The following is a 17,285-nucleotide window of genomic DNA, read 5'->3' as shown; positions in this document are numbered from 1 at the left end:
GTTACCAAGAGACACAAAGGAAAATGCCAAAGAGAAGATAAATCAAGCATAAAAAATACCTACAACATACGAGACAAAGATGGGGAATACATTAAATTTGAAATCACATAGCAACACACACTTGCTGACAAACCCGATTGTGCAGCATACAGAACAACAAATTGGCAACAACAGGTCGAGAAGACTAAGACAGAACTGGGAGCTGGGTACAACACACAATACTGAGGACACTACAACTGTCAAAATAATGTAATACTTTAGACAGATAAGGAACCAGATCAATGTGCCAACTTAGACCATACAAGAGGTCAAGCTGAATTCCATGTAGTAACAACAGACCATACAGAGAATACAATTAAAAACGGGTCTATAAAAGACCCTTAAGAACATGGTTCTACAAAACCTTCCCAGAAAACGAAAGCAATTTTCGAAGAACTGACAAAGGTCATACCGAAAAATAGACAACATCTACGAGCGAAAGATCAACCATAAGTACTAGAAACTTCTAAGTATGCTTGAAATATAAAAGAAATCTTATAAACAGTAAACACATACCATGCGAAGGGAAAGAAAACAATAAGTTAGAACACAAGATGGCATGAAAGAGGCTACAACATGTGCTTTAGAAGAGGATTCAACGTTAACTCAGTTGACAGGACAACAGTTTAAACAAGCATACTGAAGAGGAACATGCTAAAGATGTACATGAATTAACAACTAAGTAGACAACAGTCAATGCAGCTTTCAAGGAACAAAAACCGCATGTGCTGGCATTAGGTCCTGAAATGCTCCATGTGTTAGTTGTCATTGTTACATATAACTGAGACACAATTTATATCAAAGTTCAACTTCATTGCTTCGCAGGGAAATAAAAAGAAATAACATCATGTTGTGTGAGAAAATATCTTTAATAATATTGCAAGTACATAAAACCAACATAAATTAAAGCTATCTGTATAAAGATTATTATGATAAAGCAAATTTACATCTCTAAAAAACAATATTCCTGAGTCACTCACCCAGAGTATTTCTGATAGAAGTTTGAATGCAGTTCAAATACATGCTTTCACTTCTTATATAATATTTATGAGAATCTGAGTAAATTTAAAAGTTACAAATTCAAATAGTTTCACAAATTCTATCCATACAGGCAAGAGACCCAATTCGGTCGGACCTTTTTCAGCTCTCTTAGTGAAAATCTCTCATCTAAACAATTGCCACAAAATGCTTATCTTACCCTTTTAAACACTCTTTCCTGACAGTCTATAACAGAAGTAAGGTAAATAGTGCATCCATTTTCTAAATATCATGTTCCATTTCTCCTACACCCTGATGACTTTTTAGACCGTTTATTAAGGTTTAGGAGTATATTACCAAAACACAAAAATATTTGGTAAACAAACATCTTTACCAACAATCTACTTGTCCAGAATATGTTATAATATACTGTCCTGTACAAATTGATACATAAAGTATGATAAAAAAGTTGTCCCCCTTTAAGGTAGTTCTGCATGTTTGATAAACCATAAGTAATGGTTTAATGTAATTTATCCAGAAAAGAAAGAATAAAGCCTGGACTTGGTATATGGAAATGAAAGTCATCTTATTAAATTAATGGCAACCTATGATTAATTTTATTAAAACAACAATTTTATTATCTTTTAAAAGGTATAATATGATATAAAACATTTGATACATTGAATAAGTCCAAATTAAGTCTAGAAATCACCTTGAAATGTGCGGATTTCTAATCATGGGCAAATATCTCAAAAACAAGTACACAGACCTATACATTTTATTCCACCATATCATAGAACATATGTTTATTCAGGACTTCAACAAGTTTCATTAAAATCAACATTAGCAGACAAATTTTTATGTGCAAAAAAGTCATCAAAATTGTGATTTTCCCATACAGACTTCCATTATGAAAACTTGTGTGAGGTTCAAATTTTTCAAATCAGTGTAGCAAAAAATCAAGCACACAACCCTATGTTTTTTATTTGCCAATTTTTTTGAAACATATTCTGAAGTTTTGAAAAATCATGGTTTAATCAAAGTCTACATTGTAGAAAAAGTTTTGATCCTAATGTGTAGAAGTACCTTAAACATGAATACCATCTGCAAAGAAAAAACCCCAAACAATTTCACCTAGGTATGTGAAATTTCAGCACTGGGACATTATCGCAAATGCATCAAAATGAAGATAGGTAACAGTTGTTTGAAATGGTTAGTTTTTAAAGGCATTAAACTATCCAAAATGCAGTCCTTTTCCAAAATTAAATGTATATATCAGTAAATTGACAATTGTTTTATACAATAATATACATTAGCGCATATACATATTCTGAACAGGGTACTCTGCCTACGATATTTTTGGACAAATTTACTATTTGGATCCCCAACATGAGTATTCAGAACCTATAGAAAGGAATCCTACTGAGGCCAGGATTATAAAAATGTTATTCTTATTTTTTTTCTCATTTTATTTTTTTAAACAGAGACTAAATCCTTCAAAAAAGACTAAATTTGGTCTACTGCAAGTAGAAGAGGACATTACAGTGATGCTACATATCAAGTTTGATGAAAATCAATCAGGTAGTGCATGAGCTACATATAATTCTGAGGTTTTCCTATTTCCTATCTCTAGCAGCCCCTAAAAAGGGCCAAGCACCCTCATTTGGATAAATCTTAGAGAGGACTTTGCAAGGATGCTACATGCAAAATTTGGTTTAATTCTGACCAGTAGTTTCAGAGATGTTTATGTAAATTGTAAATGACAGACAAATGATGACAGATGCTGGACCATCCAGCTATACTAATAGCTCACCCTTCAGTTCCAGTGAGCTAAAAACTATGAACTGTTTTCTTCATGATTTCAGATTGTGATGCCCGCATTTCACTAAAATATCTTGTCTTAAATCTGCTTTCATGACTTTCCTTTTATTTCATTTTCATCTTCTAAACCAGTTGTCTTGTCAAACACAAGAAAACATATCAAACACAAGAAAACACGAGAAACTTTTATGGATGAACAACAAACACAACCTCCATAATTCACCATAAGCCCCAGTCTTAAGGCAGGTGTAAATCAAATGTAAAAAAAATCAAGTCAATAATATTGACTGCCAATCTATAAACAGCTTATAGTTATTTCAATTTCAGCATTATAAAGGCGTGAGGACTATAATTAAGAAATAATATATCCCAAACAGTGATTTGTCATTGAATAAAATCATAGTTTGGAGTTTAGATGTGAAGAAATTACATCACAAGGGAACAGCCCGAGTGATCTAAAAATACGCATCTAAACGACAAACAATGATTTTATTCATGAGCAAATCACTGTTTGAGATACACTATTTCAATTCTAACATGTTATCAAGGATTATTATGTATGTCCTTCACAATATCCATCCAATAATTATGTGCCTGATTTCTACTGAATTCTTTTCCAGTGCGTCGCTATGCCATCTAACACTATGAAGTAATAATTGTGACGTCAGAAAAATGAATTAATGAATAATAACACACAGTTTTCAGCCTTCCTTGTTTAATAGGAAAACAAATCAGGTCATGTTAGAATGGCTGTTTTTGGCCAGTCCTCTGAACTTCATGATAATGATCAGAATAAATAGGCCAAGATATTCCTTATCATAAAATGCAGCTTTTAATTAAATACATAAAAGGTGGTAACCATGGCAACCATAGTAAGGACCTGTCATTTGCTTTTCTTTTATTTAAGTTTTATTTGTTACTGCAAAATTTAATAAAATGTATACAGTTTGATGCACATTATTATTAAAGTAAATTAAACAATTTATTAAATGCGAATCCCTGTGACTGTGTAAATAGCTTCTAGTTATTTCAAATTCAGCATATAAATTTTTCAAGCAATTTAATGCCGCATATCGATAAAATTCATATTTACCCTTTCATATCATAGTTGAAATAAAAATAAAATAAAAATCATAGCAATTATATTTATCACTTCAATAAAAACAACACACAGTGTCATTGTAACTAAAATATATGATGCATCAACCTCTCTTTGATAATAAAAGAAAATAAACAGAAACAATAAAAACTAACAATGACAAAGCACACTGAGGCAACTAACTGTCTGTTTGCTGTTTTTGTTGAGAAACAATAAAAATAAGACTTATTAAAGTTTTCCACATGCCATATAGGGAATACTATAGCCCCTCCACAAGCAGCTATGTTTTTTGTTGATAAATTATTAAGACAGCTTTACAAACTGTAGTGAAGGTTAATTCAAGAAACATATTTATGAAATTATTTCTATTTCTAATTTGGAACAGTGGTCCTGGAGGAGATATGGCATTTGAATACTTTCTACTTTTAGCTCTGGCAGCCATGTTATTAATGAATTGGAATACATGTAATTTGAACAATCTTGGTAAAGTGTCGCAATAAGTTTGCGTAAAATTATTTTGAAAGCAGACAAGCAGTTTGGGAAAAGTTGATCATAAAAGCTTCCATTATGTACCGGTACATTTAGGGAAAATGAACCCTGCTCTCTGGTGACAATGTTTTTGACAAATTATGTTAATTCAAACAATTTGGCAGAGGGTTAGCAATGAAACATCTGAAGTTACTTCAAAATTGAGCAAGCAATTTCTGATAAGAAGATTTTTTTACATTTTCCCACTTCAACATATAGGAAGAAGTGATCAAACCCTCTGGCAGTCACGATTTTTGCAGAATAAAAATAATTTGAACACTTGATAGAGGGTCACCCAAGGCTCATTTGTATGAAATCCTTTTAAAACTTAAGTCATTGCTTTAGATGTTGTTGTTGAAAATTATTTTTTCTCTGGCTCTGATTTCTTTATAATAAATTTGAATTATTCTAATAATGTTTGAAGAGGGTCGCCAAACAAACGCTTTATGCGAAATTTTGTTGAAATCAAGTTATTACCTTGCCTGAAGGTTTGTATATTTATACCTTTGGTGGTCATTCCTATACTTTAATGACTTGGAATAATTTTAACACTCTTAGTGAAGAGTCACCATAAAGCATTTGTGTAAAATTACTTTGAATTTGGAAAGCAGTTGAAGAGGCTTTTGATGTTCCCTCTATATACATATAGGAAAATGACCATGGTCTCTGGCATCCAAATATTTTGAATAATCAGATTAATTTAAAAAATCCTGGAAGAGGGTCACCAAAGAATGATTTGTGAGAAATTGTTTTGAAAACAGGCCAGCAGTTTCTGTCAAGATTCTTAAAGTTAAATACATAGAGGAAAGTGAATATGACACTAACTCAGCCAGGTTTCTAGACAAATTGAAAAAATTTGAACAAACTTGGTAGAGTCATGCAAGGATCACGGATGTAAAAATTATTATGAAATCTGGCCGATGAATATGACAAGATAGGAAGATTTTTAAAAGAGTTTTGTTCCTTTCCATTGTCACGGCAACTACAGATCTGCTGGGAATGGTTTTTTAACTACATTGGAAGAGGACTATCCAAATAACGCCCTGCCAAGTTACATCAACTTCCATTAACATGGTTTTCGAGGACATTTCCTTTAAAGAAAGTAGCTTATGGATGAATAATGAATGGAGAGACAGACAGTGAGTAATCACAATAGCTTACCCTGAGCATTTTATGCTAAGGTGCACTCAAGCTGTTCTAAACTAATTAATAACAGTAATACTATATCTCCATTTTTTCAATGCCCATTTTTAATTTGAACTATTGTACTCTCCAGATTTCCCTCCTGATTTGTGTGTAAGTTTAATATCTCCAATCACCATCTCCTTGGTAACAGCTTTACACATATCATAAATGGTAACTGTTGCCATAGCAACACCTGTAATGGCTTCCATCTCAACTCCAGTCTTCCCATAAGTCTTAGCAAGACAGGAAACTTTGACTGCATATGATTCTTCAACAAGCTGTAAATCTACATCTACTTTTGAAAGAGGAATGTTGTGGCAAAGCGGTATAAGTTCACTAGTACGTTTAGCACCAGTTATTCCAGCAAGTTTTGCTACAGTTAACACATCTCCTTTCTTAATTTTGTTTTCTTTCACAAGACTAAATGCATCTTTGCCTAGAAAAATTGTACCAACAGCAACAGCTGTCCTGGAAGTATCCAATTTACTGCCTATATCAACCATGTTTAATCGTCCAGATTGATCAGTGTGTGTAAGTGCTTGATTTTTAATCTTGCTACTTCTATCCCCTTCAGAACCTTTGTCACTATGAAGACATTCAGGCATTTCATTATCTGTCAATGATTTATTCTCCTGATTATGTAAAGAATCTGTTGCAATGTTTTCATCCAATGGAATTTCCCAATACTTATAATTCTTAATTTCTTCATTACTCATCGCTGACCAATCACGTGCCGGATCACCTTCCATCTCTGAATCACAATCCTTCAATTTATTATTTGATTTCCGATTATATTTATCATTAATACAGTGGAATTGACTAGCACTATGTATATGTCTACATGTTATGGTATACACCATATCACTTGACTTTGGTAAAATGTGGGTTACAGGAAGCATCTTTGAGCTCAACTCACAACCTTTCATATGCACATCACCTGAAAAAAAAACAAGAAAATATACATTAAAGGATTTTATTATGTCATATACAACTGATTTATAGAGATATTATATGAGCCGTGCCATGAGAAAATCAACATAGTGGGTATGCGACCAGCATGGATCCAGACCAGCCTGCGCATCCGCACAGTCTGGTCAGGATCCATGCTGTTCGCTTTTAAAGCCTACTGGAATAGGAGAAACTGTGAGCGAACAGAATGGATCCTGACCAGACTGCGCGGATGCGCAGGCTGGTCTGGATCCTTGCTGGTCGCAAACCCACTATGTTGGTTTTCTCATGGCATGGCTCAATTATTTTAATGAGAAAAGAGTTCAACAGACACTGTCACATGTACCCATGTATAACTAGAGCTATTATTAAAGGTAACTGATACTCCTAGATTTGATACAGGAAAAGTAGAGTGCTGTGACCATAACCTTTGACCTTCAAGTCTGGCCTTGACCTTGAATGACTAATGACTATGTTGTGCAATCTACGACTTCTTTTGGTGAAGTTAACAATTGATGCTAGTTTTATGAAAATCCTACCAGTGGTTAAGAATATAATGGAGCAAACACAAATTTCAGCCATTTGATCTTTGACCTCTAAGTGCAATCTTGACCTTGAACCGTGTGACCTGGGTTGTGCACTGTACATGTTAACAGGATGGGGTTAACAACTGATGCTAATTTTATAAACTTCTCTCAGTGGTTTAGAAGATATGAAGCAGACACAAATTAGAGCTATCTGACCTTTGACCTTTAAGTGTGATCTTGGCCTTGAACCTGATGACATGGTTTGTGCACTCTGCATGTTATCCAATGACATTAACAACTGATACTAATTTTACAAAATACATTTCAGTGGTTTAGAAGCTATGAAGCAGACAGAAATTTAAGCTATCTTATCTTTTACCCGAAATGTGACCTTGAACCTAGTGACATGCATGTGCACTCTGCATGCTGTTTGGATGAGGTTAACAATTAATGCTAGTTTTACAAAAATCCTTCTGGTTGTTAAGGAGAGAACTATGAATTAAGGATCCTTCAAAAGTTAATATTAAATCATGGTCACCATTAGGGGAAATTTGATCGAGTTCTGCATAACAATTAAACTGGTGTTCAACTAAACATTTGAGAAAAATATACATACTGACAGACAAGGCACACAAAACCAAAATACTCTTTATTCTATAAGGCACAGATAGCAGTCATCCCACAAAACACTTCTTTTGAAATGAACTCAATCCAATGAAATTATGAAGAAGTTAATCTAACATGTGTGGTAAGCTTTATCCAGTAATCAAAAGTTCTTGTGTCTCAACTGACAAAATCGAATTTAGTTTTATTTAGGTATAGGAAGTAATATTCTGTTACTGAAATATGACAAAATTATTTAGTAAGCTGTTATGTCTAAAATTTGTCATTTTCAAGTTTTATTTTAATAAAACATGATCATGTACATACTTGTAAAGATAAATGATGTCACCCACCAATTAATATCATAGGTCTGTTCTTCATTTTGGACAGATTTAGCATACCTGTAAACATAGAAGAGACACATGTCCAATGACAAAATTCCTTTTTGCATTTTTAAGTACAGCATTAACTCAAAACATCCATTGGCTTTTCAAAAGCAATTACACAACATTGAGCACATTTTGTGTAATTACTAGCATATTTTATGTAAGTATTAAATTGTTTTTAGAAAATGACAGATATCTTTCTTACAAAAGACAAAGGAAGGGGACAAATGACTTGATTCAATGTCATTACTGGAGTTCAAGTTGTCACAGTAAATATTTCCCTAATCAAAGAATCACAATTATAACCTCTGTATTGCTTTTCTTGGCATCTAATGCTTAAGTGATTAACATGTATTATTTTAGCATTAAGATATTATAGATATTTTGGCTTAAGTCCCACTCTTGATTATGACATATGTTTCCTTTCTTCCTTTCAGATTAACTTTTTCATCACACAAACAGTCTGAAACATTGCTCTTCATGTTTGAAAAAAAAAAATCAAACTGAACAAAATACTACCATATCAGCTGTATAATCAAGAGTTACCATAGCATCAGGTGTTACAGAATAATCAGGTGTAATAGTATGATTAGATGTTACAGTAAAACCAGGTGTTACAAATCAGGTGTTATAGTAAACTCATGTTTGCAGTAAAATCAGGTATAGCAGTATCATCGGGTGTTACAGTAAAGTAAAGTGTTACAGTAAATCAAGTGTTCCAGTAAAATCTAACATTGCAGTTAAATCAGGTGTAACAGTAAATCAGGTATTACAGTAAAATCAGGTATTACAGTTAATCAGGTATAGCAGTGAATCAGGTATTACAGTAAATCAGGCATTACAGTAAATCAGGTATTACAGTAAAATCAGGTATTACAGTAAATCAGGTATTACAGTAAATCAGGTATATCAGTAAAATCAGGTATTACAGTAAATCAGGCATTACAGTAAATTCAGGTATTACAGTAAATTAGGCATTACAGTAAAATCAGGTATTACAGTGAATAAGGTATTACAGTAAATCAGGTATTATAGTAAATTCAGGTATTACAGTAAATCAGGTATTACAGTAAATCAGGTATTACAGTAAAATCAGGTATTACAGTAAATCAGACATTACAGTAAATCAGGTATTACAGTAAATCAGGTATTACAGTAAAATCAGGTATTACAGTAAATCAGACATTACAGTAAATCAGGTATTACAGTAAATCAGGTATTACAGTAAATCAGACATTACAGTAAATCAGGTATTACAGTAAATCAGGTATTACAATACATCAGGTATTACAGTAAATCAGGTATATCAGTAAAATCAGGTATTACAGTAAATCAGGTATATCAGTAAAATCAGGTATTACAGTAAATCAGGTATACAGTAAATCAGTTATTACAGTAAATCAGGTTTATCAGTAAAATAAGGTATTATAGTAAAATCAGGTTAGAATCTTTACCTGCATGCTGTTTCTTTTTTCTTTTGACAGCTGCACTGACAACCTGCATCAGTTCTTCCTCTTGCAATTCTGCTCGCAATGCATCTCTCAATGACACTTCAGAGTTACCAAATAAACACACCTATAACACCAACATCAAGGTAATTTAAGTTCATATTTCGTATGTATTTTGGAGTTAACAAATAAACACACATGTAACACCAACATCAAGGTAATTTAAGTTAATATTCCATATGTATTTTGGAGTTACCAAATAAACACACCTATAACATCAACATCAAGGTAATTTAAGTTAATATTCCGTATGTATTTTGGAGTTACCAAATAAACACACCTATAACACCAACGTCAAGGTAATTTAAGTTAATATTCCATATGTATTTTGGAGTTACCAAATAAACACACCTATAACACCAACATCAAGGTAATTTAAGTTAATATTCCATATGTATTTTGGAGTTACCAAATAAACACACCTGTAACAACAAAAAACCATCAAAAAAGTTTAGACTGATATTCCATGTGTACTTTGGAGTACAATAAAACTTTAGATTGATATACCATCTGTGTTCTGAGCTACTGAAAAAATACACCTGTAACAACAATACTACTTTTTTTGGCATTGGCAGGCACTGGGTAGACACACTGACCTTCTGTAAGTCAGCTTGACCTTCTGTAAGTCACCTGGACAGATTCTACATCCCAAGGAAGGTTTCAGACCCACATCACTCAGGGGCAAGTGATTTGAAGTTGGCAGGCTTTACACGTACTAATGAAATACCAGCCTTACAAACAAAGTGCTTTTAATAAAATTATCTTAAATCCATAAACTCATACAGATCTTATTTTTCTAAATTAAGTTTTCCCATTTTTCATGATGATTTTCAAGAAAAGTAAACAATCCATGAAAGCAGGTCATCCTAACAATATAATAAACTGCTAGTATCATACAGACATTAGTTTACACAGCACAAGGGGGTATAGTGGTGCTAGGTTAAAGCATGTGACTCTTGATCTAGAGGTTGCTGGTTCAAAATCTGATAAGACAAGAATTTAACCATGAAACCACAGTCACTATAATATGTTCAGGTCAGAAGTCCAGAAAGCAGTCATCCAGCAAACTTAAAGGCGTACGCTAGAATTCCCTGTATATGAGATGGGCGAAAATTTTCCCAATAACAGAATTTCTTTAAACTTTGGATATTGAAGGACAATCATCTAAGAAACCAAAAAATGCAATAAAAATCATAGGTCACCGGATTCGAAAAAGAGTTATCTGCCCTTGAAAACGTCATTTTTGGGGGAAATTCCGTTTTCAAGGGCAGATAACTCTTTTTCAAATCCGGTGACCTATGATTTTTATTGCATTTTTTGGTTTCTTAGATGATTGTCCTTCATTATCCAAAGTTTAAAGAAATTCTGTTATTGGGAAAATTTTCACACCAAATTCTAGCATACGTCCTTAAGAGAACTTGAAGAGAAATTCCACCTACAACAAAAAAATAAATTGAAACTAACTTATAATAAAGCACATCTTTAACTTCTAAATTTATATAAAAAATCCCAGGATTTTGGGATTAAATAGGGGGTGCACTATACATGAGTATCTACAGTAAGCAAAGAATTACTTTAAGATTTCCATCTGCTGTAAGTCTTAGTCTGTTACATGATCCACAAAAATGTTCACTCATTGAGGTAATAAATCCCACCTGGCCTTTGAACCCTTCAACCTTGTACGCCTGAAAAATGAAGGTGCATTTCCAATGAAATCATAAGCAAATTATATTGGATAATTACTTATTGTATATACCGGTATATATTTGCAAAATACTTGTAAAATCGTATTTATAATTTAACAAGATATTTAATCTAGTGTTAAGAAACAATTTACATGTACATAAAAAATCATTAAGATGTATTTATGACTAATGAATGAAATGAAATTATCTTACTCTTAGTTCCAACTTTGTTTACCATTTTGATTATAAGAATCTTATATGCAAATATACGTAGGACAGGGTCATTTCACCTCAGAGAGAGTGAGGAATGAGAAACAGAGCACTAGAGCACTGTTCTATGGGTTGGGAAAGCACATGTCTGACACAGGCAGACATGTAAGATTTTTTTTCTAGCCTACCATTTAAATTTTTTCAAAGATACTGTAAATTATGCAATTGCTCATGTAGAATGACATCATAATATGCATGGACAGCCTTGTCTTTCCCTGGCAGAAAGGCAAGAATCATTAACCTATTTTATCAGGTTTAAAATCAAGGGAGGAAATAAACTCTATTTAAGGGTTATCTATTTGAAAACTAAGTTTAGTACCTGCATGCAATCATAACTAATCAAATGAAATCCAAATGTAGAATAACAAAATATATAATGTATCAATGTGTTTTATATATCATTTTGCATTCATACCTTAGAAGTGTCATTAGGCTGATCACTTATCCTATTTAACGTTGAATATTTTTCCTGTATAGTCTTCAACATTTCCTGATATGGCACCATCTTCTTGAAGTTCCACTTGTTTCCATCAAATGGCATATATTCTATAAATCTCACATCTATATTCTACAAAACACAAACGAAAACATTTTATAAAGATGAACTATGCACATCATTCACTCAATTCAATATTTTAATACTGAATATTTATAGAACTTGATTTCTGTTCATGTTATTTAGTATGGAATTTAATTATTTAGTAAATTTGAAATCAATGATAGACATTTAACCATAAATGTTTGACACTCACTTTATTTTCTGTCAATGCAACAAAATCACAGATTTCCTCTTCATTTACACCTCTTATCACAACACAATTCACCTGGAAAAAAAACAACACACGGCAAAATGATCATAACACTGATATACTATATTATACAAACTTCAAACTTTATAAACGGTCAGTTTCAATTTGCAAATATTCATATCACATGATACATTCTTCATATGTTTCTATCGTAAGTGTTTTTGTTCTTTGATGGAAACAACAAAATGAACCGAGAGGTCCAGGGTTCGCTCTTTGGCCGCTTCAAACCAAAGACTTAAAAAACGGGGCGCATAGCTTCCTCGCTTGGCACTCAGCATTAAGAGGATAGTACTAGCGCCAATCAGACTGGTGTCAGTATAATGTCACTTGGTGATTTATCATGTCACGTCTACAGCACGATATTCCAGTGAGGTAGCACTATAAAGTTGGGCATTGTACTTACTGCTACAAGTAGACACCATCATTTACATGAATAAAAAATTGTTGCCAAAGATGCTAAACCTGAAACACACATTCTAACATAAAATTGCTGTTCTTGTCCATTTTCAGGGGTGTTTCAACAGGAGAGAAAACGTGTTATAACAGAGAGATTCCCGTGCTCACATGCTGTTATAACACCTTTTTATATACATGTATGCACGTTCCATGGCAAAGACCCAAAACAGATAATTCAAATGGAAATGATGTCAACGTGAAAAATTAACGTAGGAATTCCCGTGCGTTTCATGAAAATTAATGATGTCGAGTGATAATTTATTCGTTTATTAGTTTTTTTTTACACATTTTATGTTAGAATAGTGTTAGCGCATGTTCATTTCGTATTACAACATCTTCAGAATCCCTCGGGATACGTTGGTACCCTCGCCTTACCGGGCTCGGGCACCAACCAATCCCTCAGGATTATATATAACAAGAAAAACATGCGTTATCCCTACATGTACACACTCACACATGAACATTTTATTTTTACAGAGGCAAAACTTTGAAAATATTTTCAAAGCTCAGGCTATCTTGACAACTTATATACTTAATAAAATCCCGTAACTTCCAAAAAGATACTTTTTTAATTGCCAGTGTACTAGATGGAGATGACATTAATCTAACTGTACCTTTACTGGGTTATATCCCAGGTCTGATGCTGTATCTATCCCTGTCATCACTCTGTCCCAACCTTTTCTCCGAGTTATAAACTCAAACTTGGCAGGAATCAGTGTATCAAGGCTTATATTGAGCAAATCTAAACCAGCTTCTTTCAACAATGGAAGTTTTCTTGCAAGTGTAACACCATTTGTAGTCATGGCAATCGTTTGTAAACCGAGGGGACGTAACTCATTCATTCCTTCTGTAAAATAGACAGCCAGAAAGTTAAAAGACATTACAATGAAATCATCAATATTCATATGGGCCTTATTTTTGTAGACTTATTCAATGTGCCAGTCTACGAAAATTAAATTCCATGCAAACAAAATCAAACCATTTCATCATAAATATATATTAAGGAACAAACATTATTCAAAATGAGTCTCATAAAACAAAAGATATACAAGAATTATTACATTTTTTATTTTGCTTATTAACTCATAAGTAAGAAGTCTAGCCATGCCACTTTTTACAGCCTTCTGACATCTGGCTAGACAGCTACATGCAAAGGGCTCAGAGAAAGAGGTGTATATAAACTGTAGTTGATAGAGCCACAGTAAGATATTGACTTTTCCAAGTATTAGTTAATTGAATCCATTCCACAAAAATCTGACATTTCTTCTACTTAATAAATGAAATTAGATTCTACTTTTATTAACCATTAAAATTCATTATTCCATGTTATTACTTGGCTCCTTACAAAAATCGCCAGTCCATAATATGCACTATTTGACCAGTCTATATTCAACATTATGTTTGCTGGGATTAATACAAAACTTGAAAAATAAATCTCTGAAAATTAATTTCTGATGTCATGAAATAAAGCACTTTTTGAATGGCTTATCTGACCTAAAGCTCAATAGTTTTGACTATTGACTAGCAAAACATTCAATAAGTGCACACTGTTACTGCAAAACACAATCACAACTTAAAATTCATTTACGAAACATTAACAAATATAGGCAAATGTTGGCTTTAAAATCCCAATTATACAGTGCAACAAGTGTACACATTTTATGAACAGAGACAGCCTTACAAACATGAAGACACAACATATTTCTTCATCTGAAAGCTTTTTCTTAGTGTTTTCTTACAAACAGTACAAACAATCAATGACCTATGATATGAACTAGATCCTTCCTGACCAGTGGTTCACCTCCTGTAAGCCGTATTTTTGTAATTCCTTCCCGTACAAACATTTCCGATAACCGCAGTATCTCTGCAGTACTCAGTAGTCTCTCCTTCGGTGTAAGGTCTACACCTTCCTCTGGCATACAGTACTGACCTAAAAATAGACACAGAAACATGTACTGGTATATATCATATATGGCACAGAAACTATTACTTCAGACAGTAATTCAGTAGTAAAAAGCAATTCTGTTTACATGTCTTCCGTCCTGGAAATCTTTAAAAGCTAGAAATTCTTTTTATTTGCTCTCTGTTGTAAACAAAGTATAAAGAAAAATGTTTTTGACACAAAAGTTTCTGGTGACCAGTGCTAGAGTAACTATGTATGCTAGCAATAAGGTTCTCAAACACAGACATTACACATACAGTCAGACCTTACAAAAAAGTTTAATAGCAACCTGTTTCTTGCATTTAAAGGGCAATAATATTTTATAATGCAAGTTCCATGCATCTAAAACTATCTCTTGTGAGAAACAATTTGAAGCCTGTTTTCACTGAAGCATACTGGTGCTGGTTCGAAAATAATTTCTTAAATATAACAATGTAGTTTATACTATATTATCATTATTCTTATTGCAATTACATTTTTGTACATTGTATATAGGTATAGCTTACATCTAAGATTGCATCTTTCACTCAATGATATTCTCAGATAAGTATGATGTCGACCAAATGTGTCAGTCAGTATTTCTGGTGCCGATACATCTTTCTCTTTTAATGCCAGTCTCTGAAATATTTAACATAAAATATTTTCATTTATGAAGATATTCCCATATGACTGTAAAGTGCATGCCTGTGCTTTATATTTTTAGCTTTGGAAAACAACAGATATCCTGATTGGCTGATGTGAATCGACGTATCAAGCATCATTTCAACTACACATGCATGCTAAAATGTGAATATACGCAACATTAACATACAATATGCATATTTACCTAATGACCCCTAAAACATCTAGTGACTACAAGCAATCATACTATGAAGGTCAAAGCATTCTTAAGTTATTGCAAGTGGTAACTGTTTTCAGTCTAGAGGTCAGTGTGACCTTGAACTTTGACTACTGATCCCAGAAACAACAGGGATCATATACTGATCACAATCAATCAGCCAATGAAGATTTGATCAAGACGCTATAAGCCATGATGTCATTCTTTAGTTATTAACCTGAAACAGATTTCAGTCCCAAGGTGAATGAGACCTTGACCTTTGATTGACTGACCATCAAAGCAATCTGACTGAATCAGTTCACCTACTGATAGGCAATCATAATGAAGTTTACTTATTGCACCGTGTCCAAAGTATACGTCGCATTTACGGCAGGTACGCTACAAACACGGTATAATAATGCTCCATTACCGGCATTTCCTGTTGATTTTGTCAACATCCTGTATGGTGAGGTAAGAAAAACTACTTATTTTCACTGAAGTTCAACGTGTTTAAAGAAGCGATATATTCAGTACGAGCTGCAGATCATTCACGCTCCCCATGGTAATGTGGTTTTGGCCAGTAATTCTCTAGTTTCTTCAAACATTCGAGTAAACTGACGTGTGAATTCGGTTTCAAACTCGGACGTTCACTTTCAGGTTCATTTTCTGTCTCTTAAAATCATTCTGTTGACTTTTCGCCTGTTTAATGCCAGAATAGTAAATCAAGTTACAAATAAACATATATATCATGGCGTAAATTCATGTTTTAGGGGAGCTCTATGCCAAAATTAGCGATGTACGCCCTATAAAACGGCGCGTCTACAAAAGTACGCCACATAAAAAGGCCGTTATATTTATAGCAACTGGTTACATATGTCTTCACTCGCATCTATTCTTTCATTTTAGTTACATTTTTTTAACATTTATAAACGGTTTTGGAATTACATAATGTAATAACAATAATATTAATTACTCGAAAGATAAAATACTTTTCTACAGTTATAATAATCATTATTACTTCATGACATTTATGAAAAATTGACTATTAGTAATCTCATATACTACCCCAAATGTGTAACTGTTTCATACAGGAAAAGATCTATATAAGCCTTAGGCTTTCGATCCTATCCTAAGCGTTTTTGTGAATTTTGTTGATTGTATATATATTTTCTAAACTATCTCGCTAATAAAATATGTTTAAACCAAAGATAAAATAAAAACATGATCATTTTGTATAAACAGTACGATATAGAATTGCCAGTTTTAAAGTTTTTACCTGGGAATCATGAGTATTACATATATTTTCGTAAATTTTTCTTCGGTGTCTGAACCTAAAACAAATTAAAAGCTGAAAATGTATTTCACAAGTAACATAATGTCTCATTAGCAGGTAGCAGTGCGGACAAAACGTCTTCGCTCCTACTTCCGCAATTTTGTTTTTGGTGCTTACATCTGACCATATCTTTTTTTCAAATTTTATCTGCAGACTTAACAGGAAGGAAAATTCTCATACTTAGGTAGCACGAGGTTGAATGTGCCATTTTTCATATTTTGCCTTCTTCTCGAGCGCTGTTTCAGTTTATCAGTACATTAAGACCATGTTTACATGAATAACATTTTCGTGAAAAAAATGAGATGTAACAACAGTGGATATGGTCTTTAGTTTAAGACTTTTTTTTTTTTG

At 33.0% G+C, this 17,285-nt stretch overlaps 1 protein-coding gene across 1 annotated transcript in view; it reads right to left on the bottom strand.

The window, feature by feature from the left end:
• Nucleotides 1–889: 889 nt before the first annotated feature.
• Nucleotides 890–17,285, bottom strand: part of LOC128557026 (molybdenum cofactor biosynthesis protein 1-like) — a 23,978-nt gene continuing 7,582 nt past the window's right edge. Inside the window, exons 2-10 of the mRNA XM_053543472.1 lie at nucleotides 15,291–15,402; nucleotides 14,605–14,772; nucleotides 13,457–13,689; nucleotides 12,330–12,401; nucleotides 11,993–12,145; nucleotides 11,197–11,307; nucleotides 9,569–9,689; nucleotides 8,082–8,129; nucleotides 890–6,587 (exon numbers count right to left, since the gene is read on the bottom strand). Coding sequence (XP_053399447.1) covers nucleotides 5,716–6,587; nucleotides 8,082–8,129; nucleotides 9,569–9,689; nucleotides 11,197–11,307; nucleotides 11,993–12,145; nucleotides 12,330–12,401; nucleotides 13,457–13,689; nucleotides 14,605–14,772; nucleotides 15,291–15,402 — 1,890 coding nt within the window. The 3' untranslated portion in view covers nucleotides 890–5,715. The remainder of the gene's footprint in view (nucleotides 6,588–8,081; nucleotides 8,130–9,568; nucleotides 9,690–11,196; nucleotides 11,308–11,992; nucleotides 12,146–12,329; nucleotides 12,402–13,456; nucleotides 13,690–14,604; nucleotides 14,773–15,290; nucleotides 15,403–17,285) is intronic.

The sequence above is a fragment of the Mercenaria mercenaria genome, chromosome 1 (genome assembly GCF_021730395.1).
Source record: "Mercenaria mercenaria strain notata chromosome 1, MADL_Memer_1, whole genome shotgun sequence".
NCBI lineage: Eukaryota > Metazoa > Mollusca > Bivalvia > Venerida > Veneridae > Mercenaria > Mercenaria mercenaria.
This window is presented reverse-complemented; position numbering and strand designations above follow the sequence as displayed.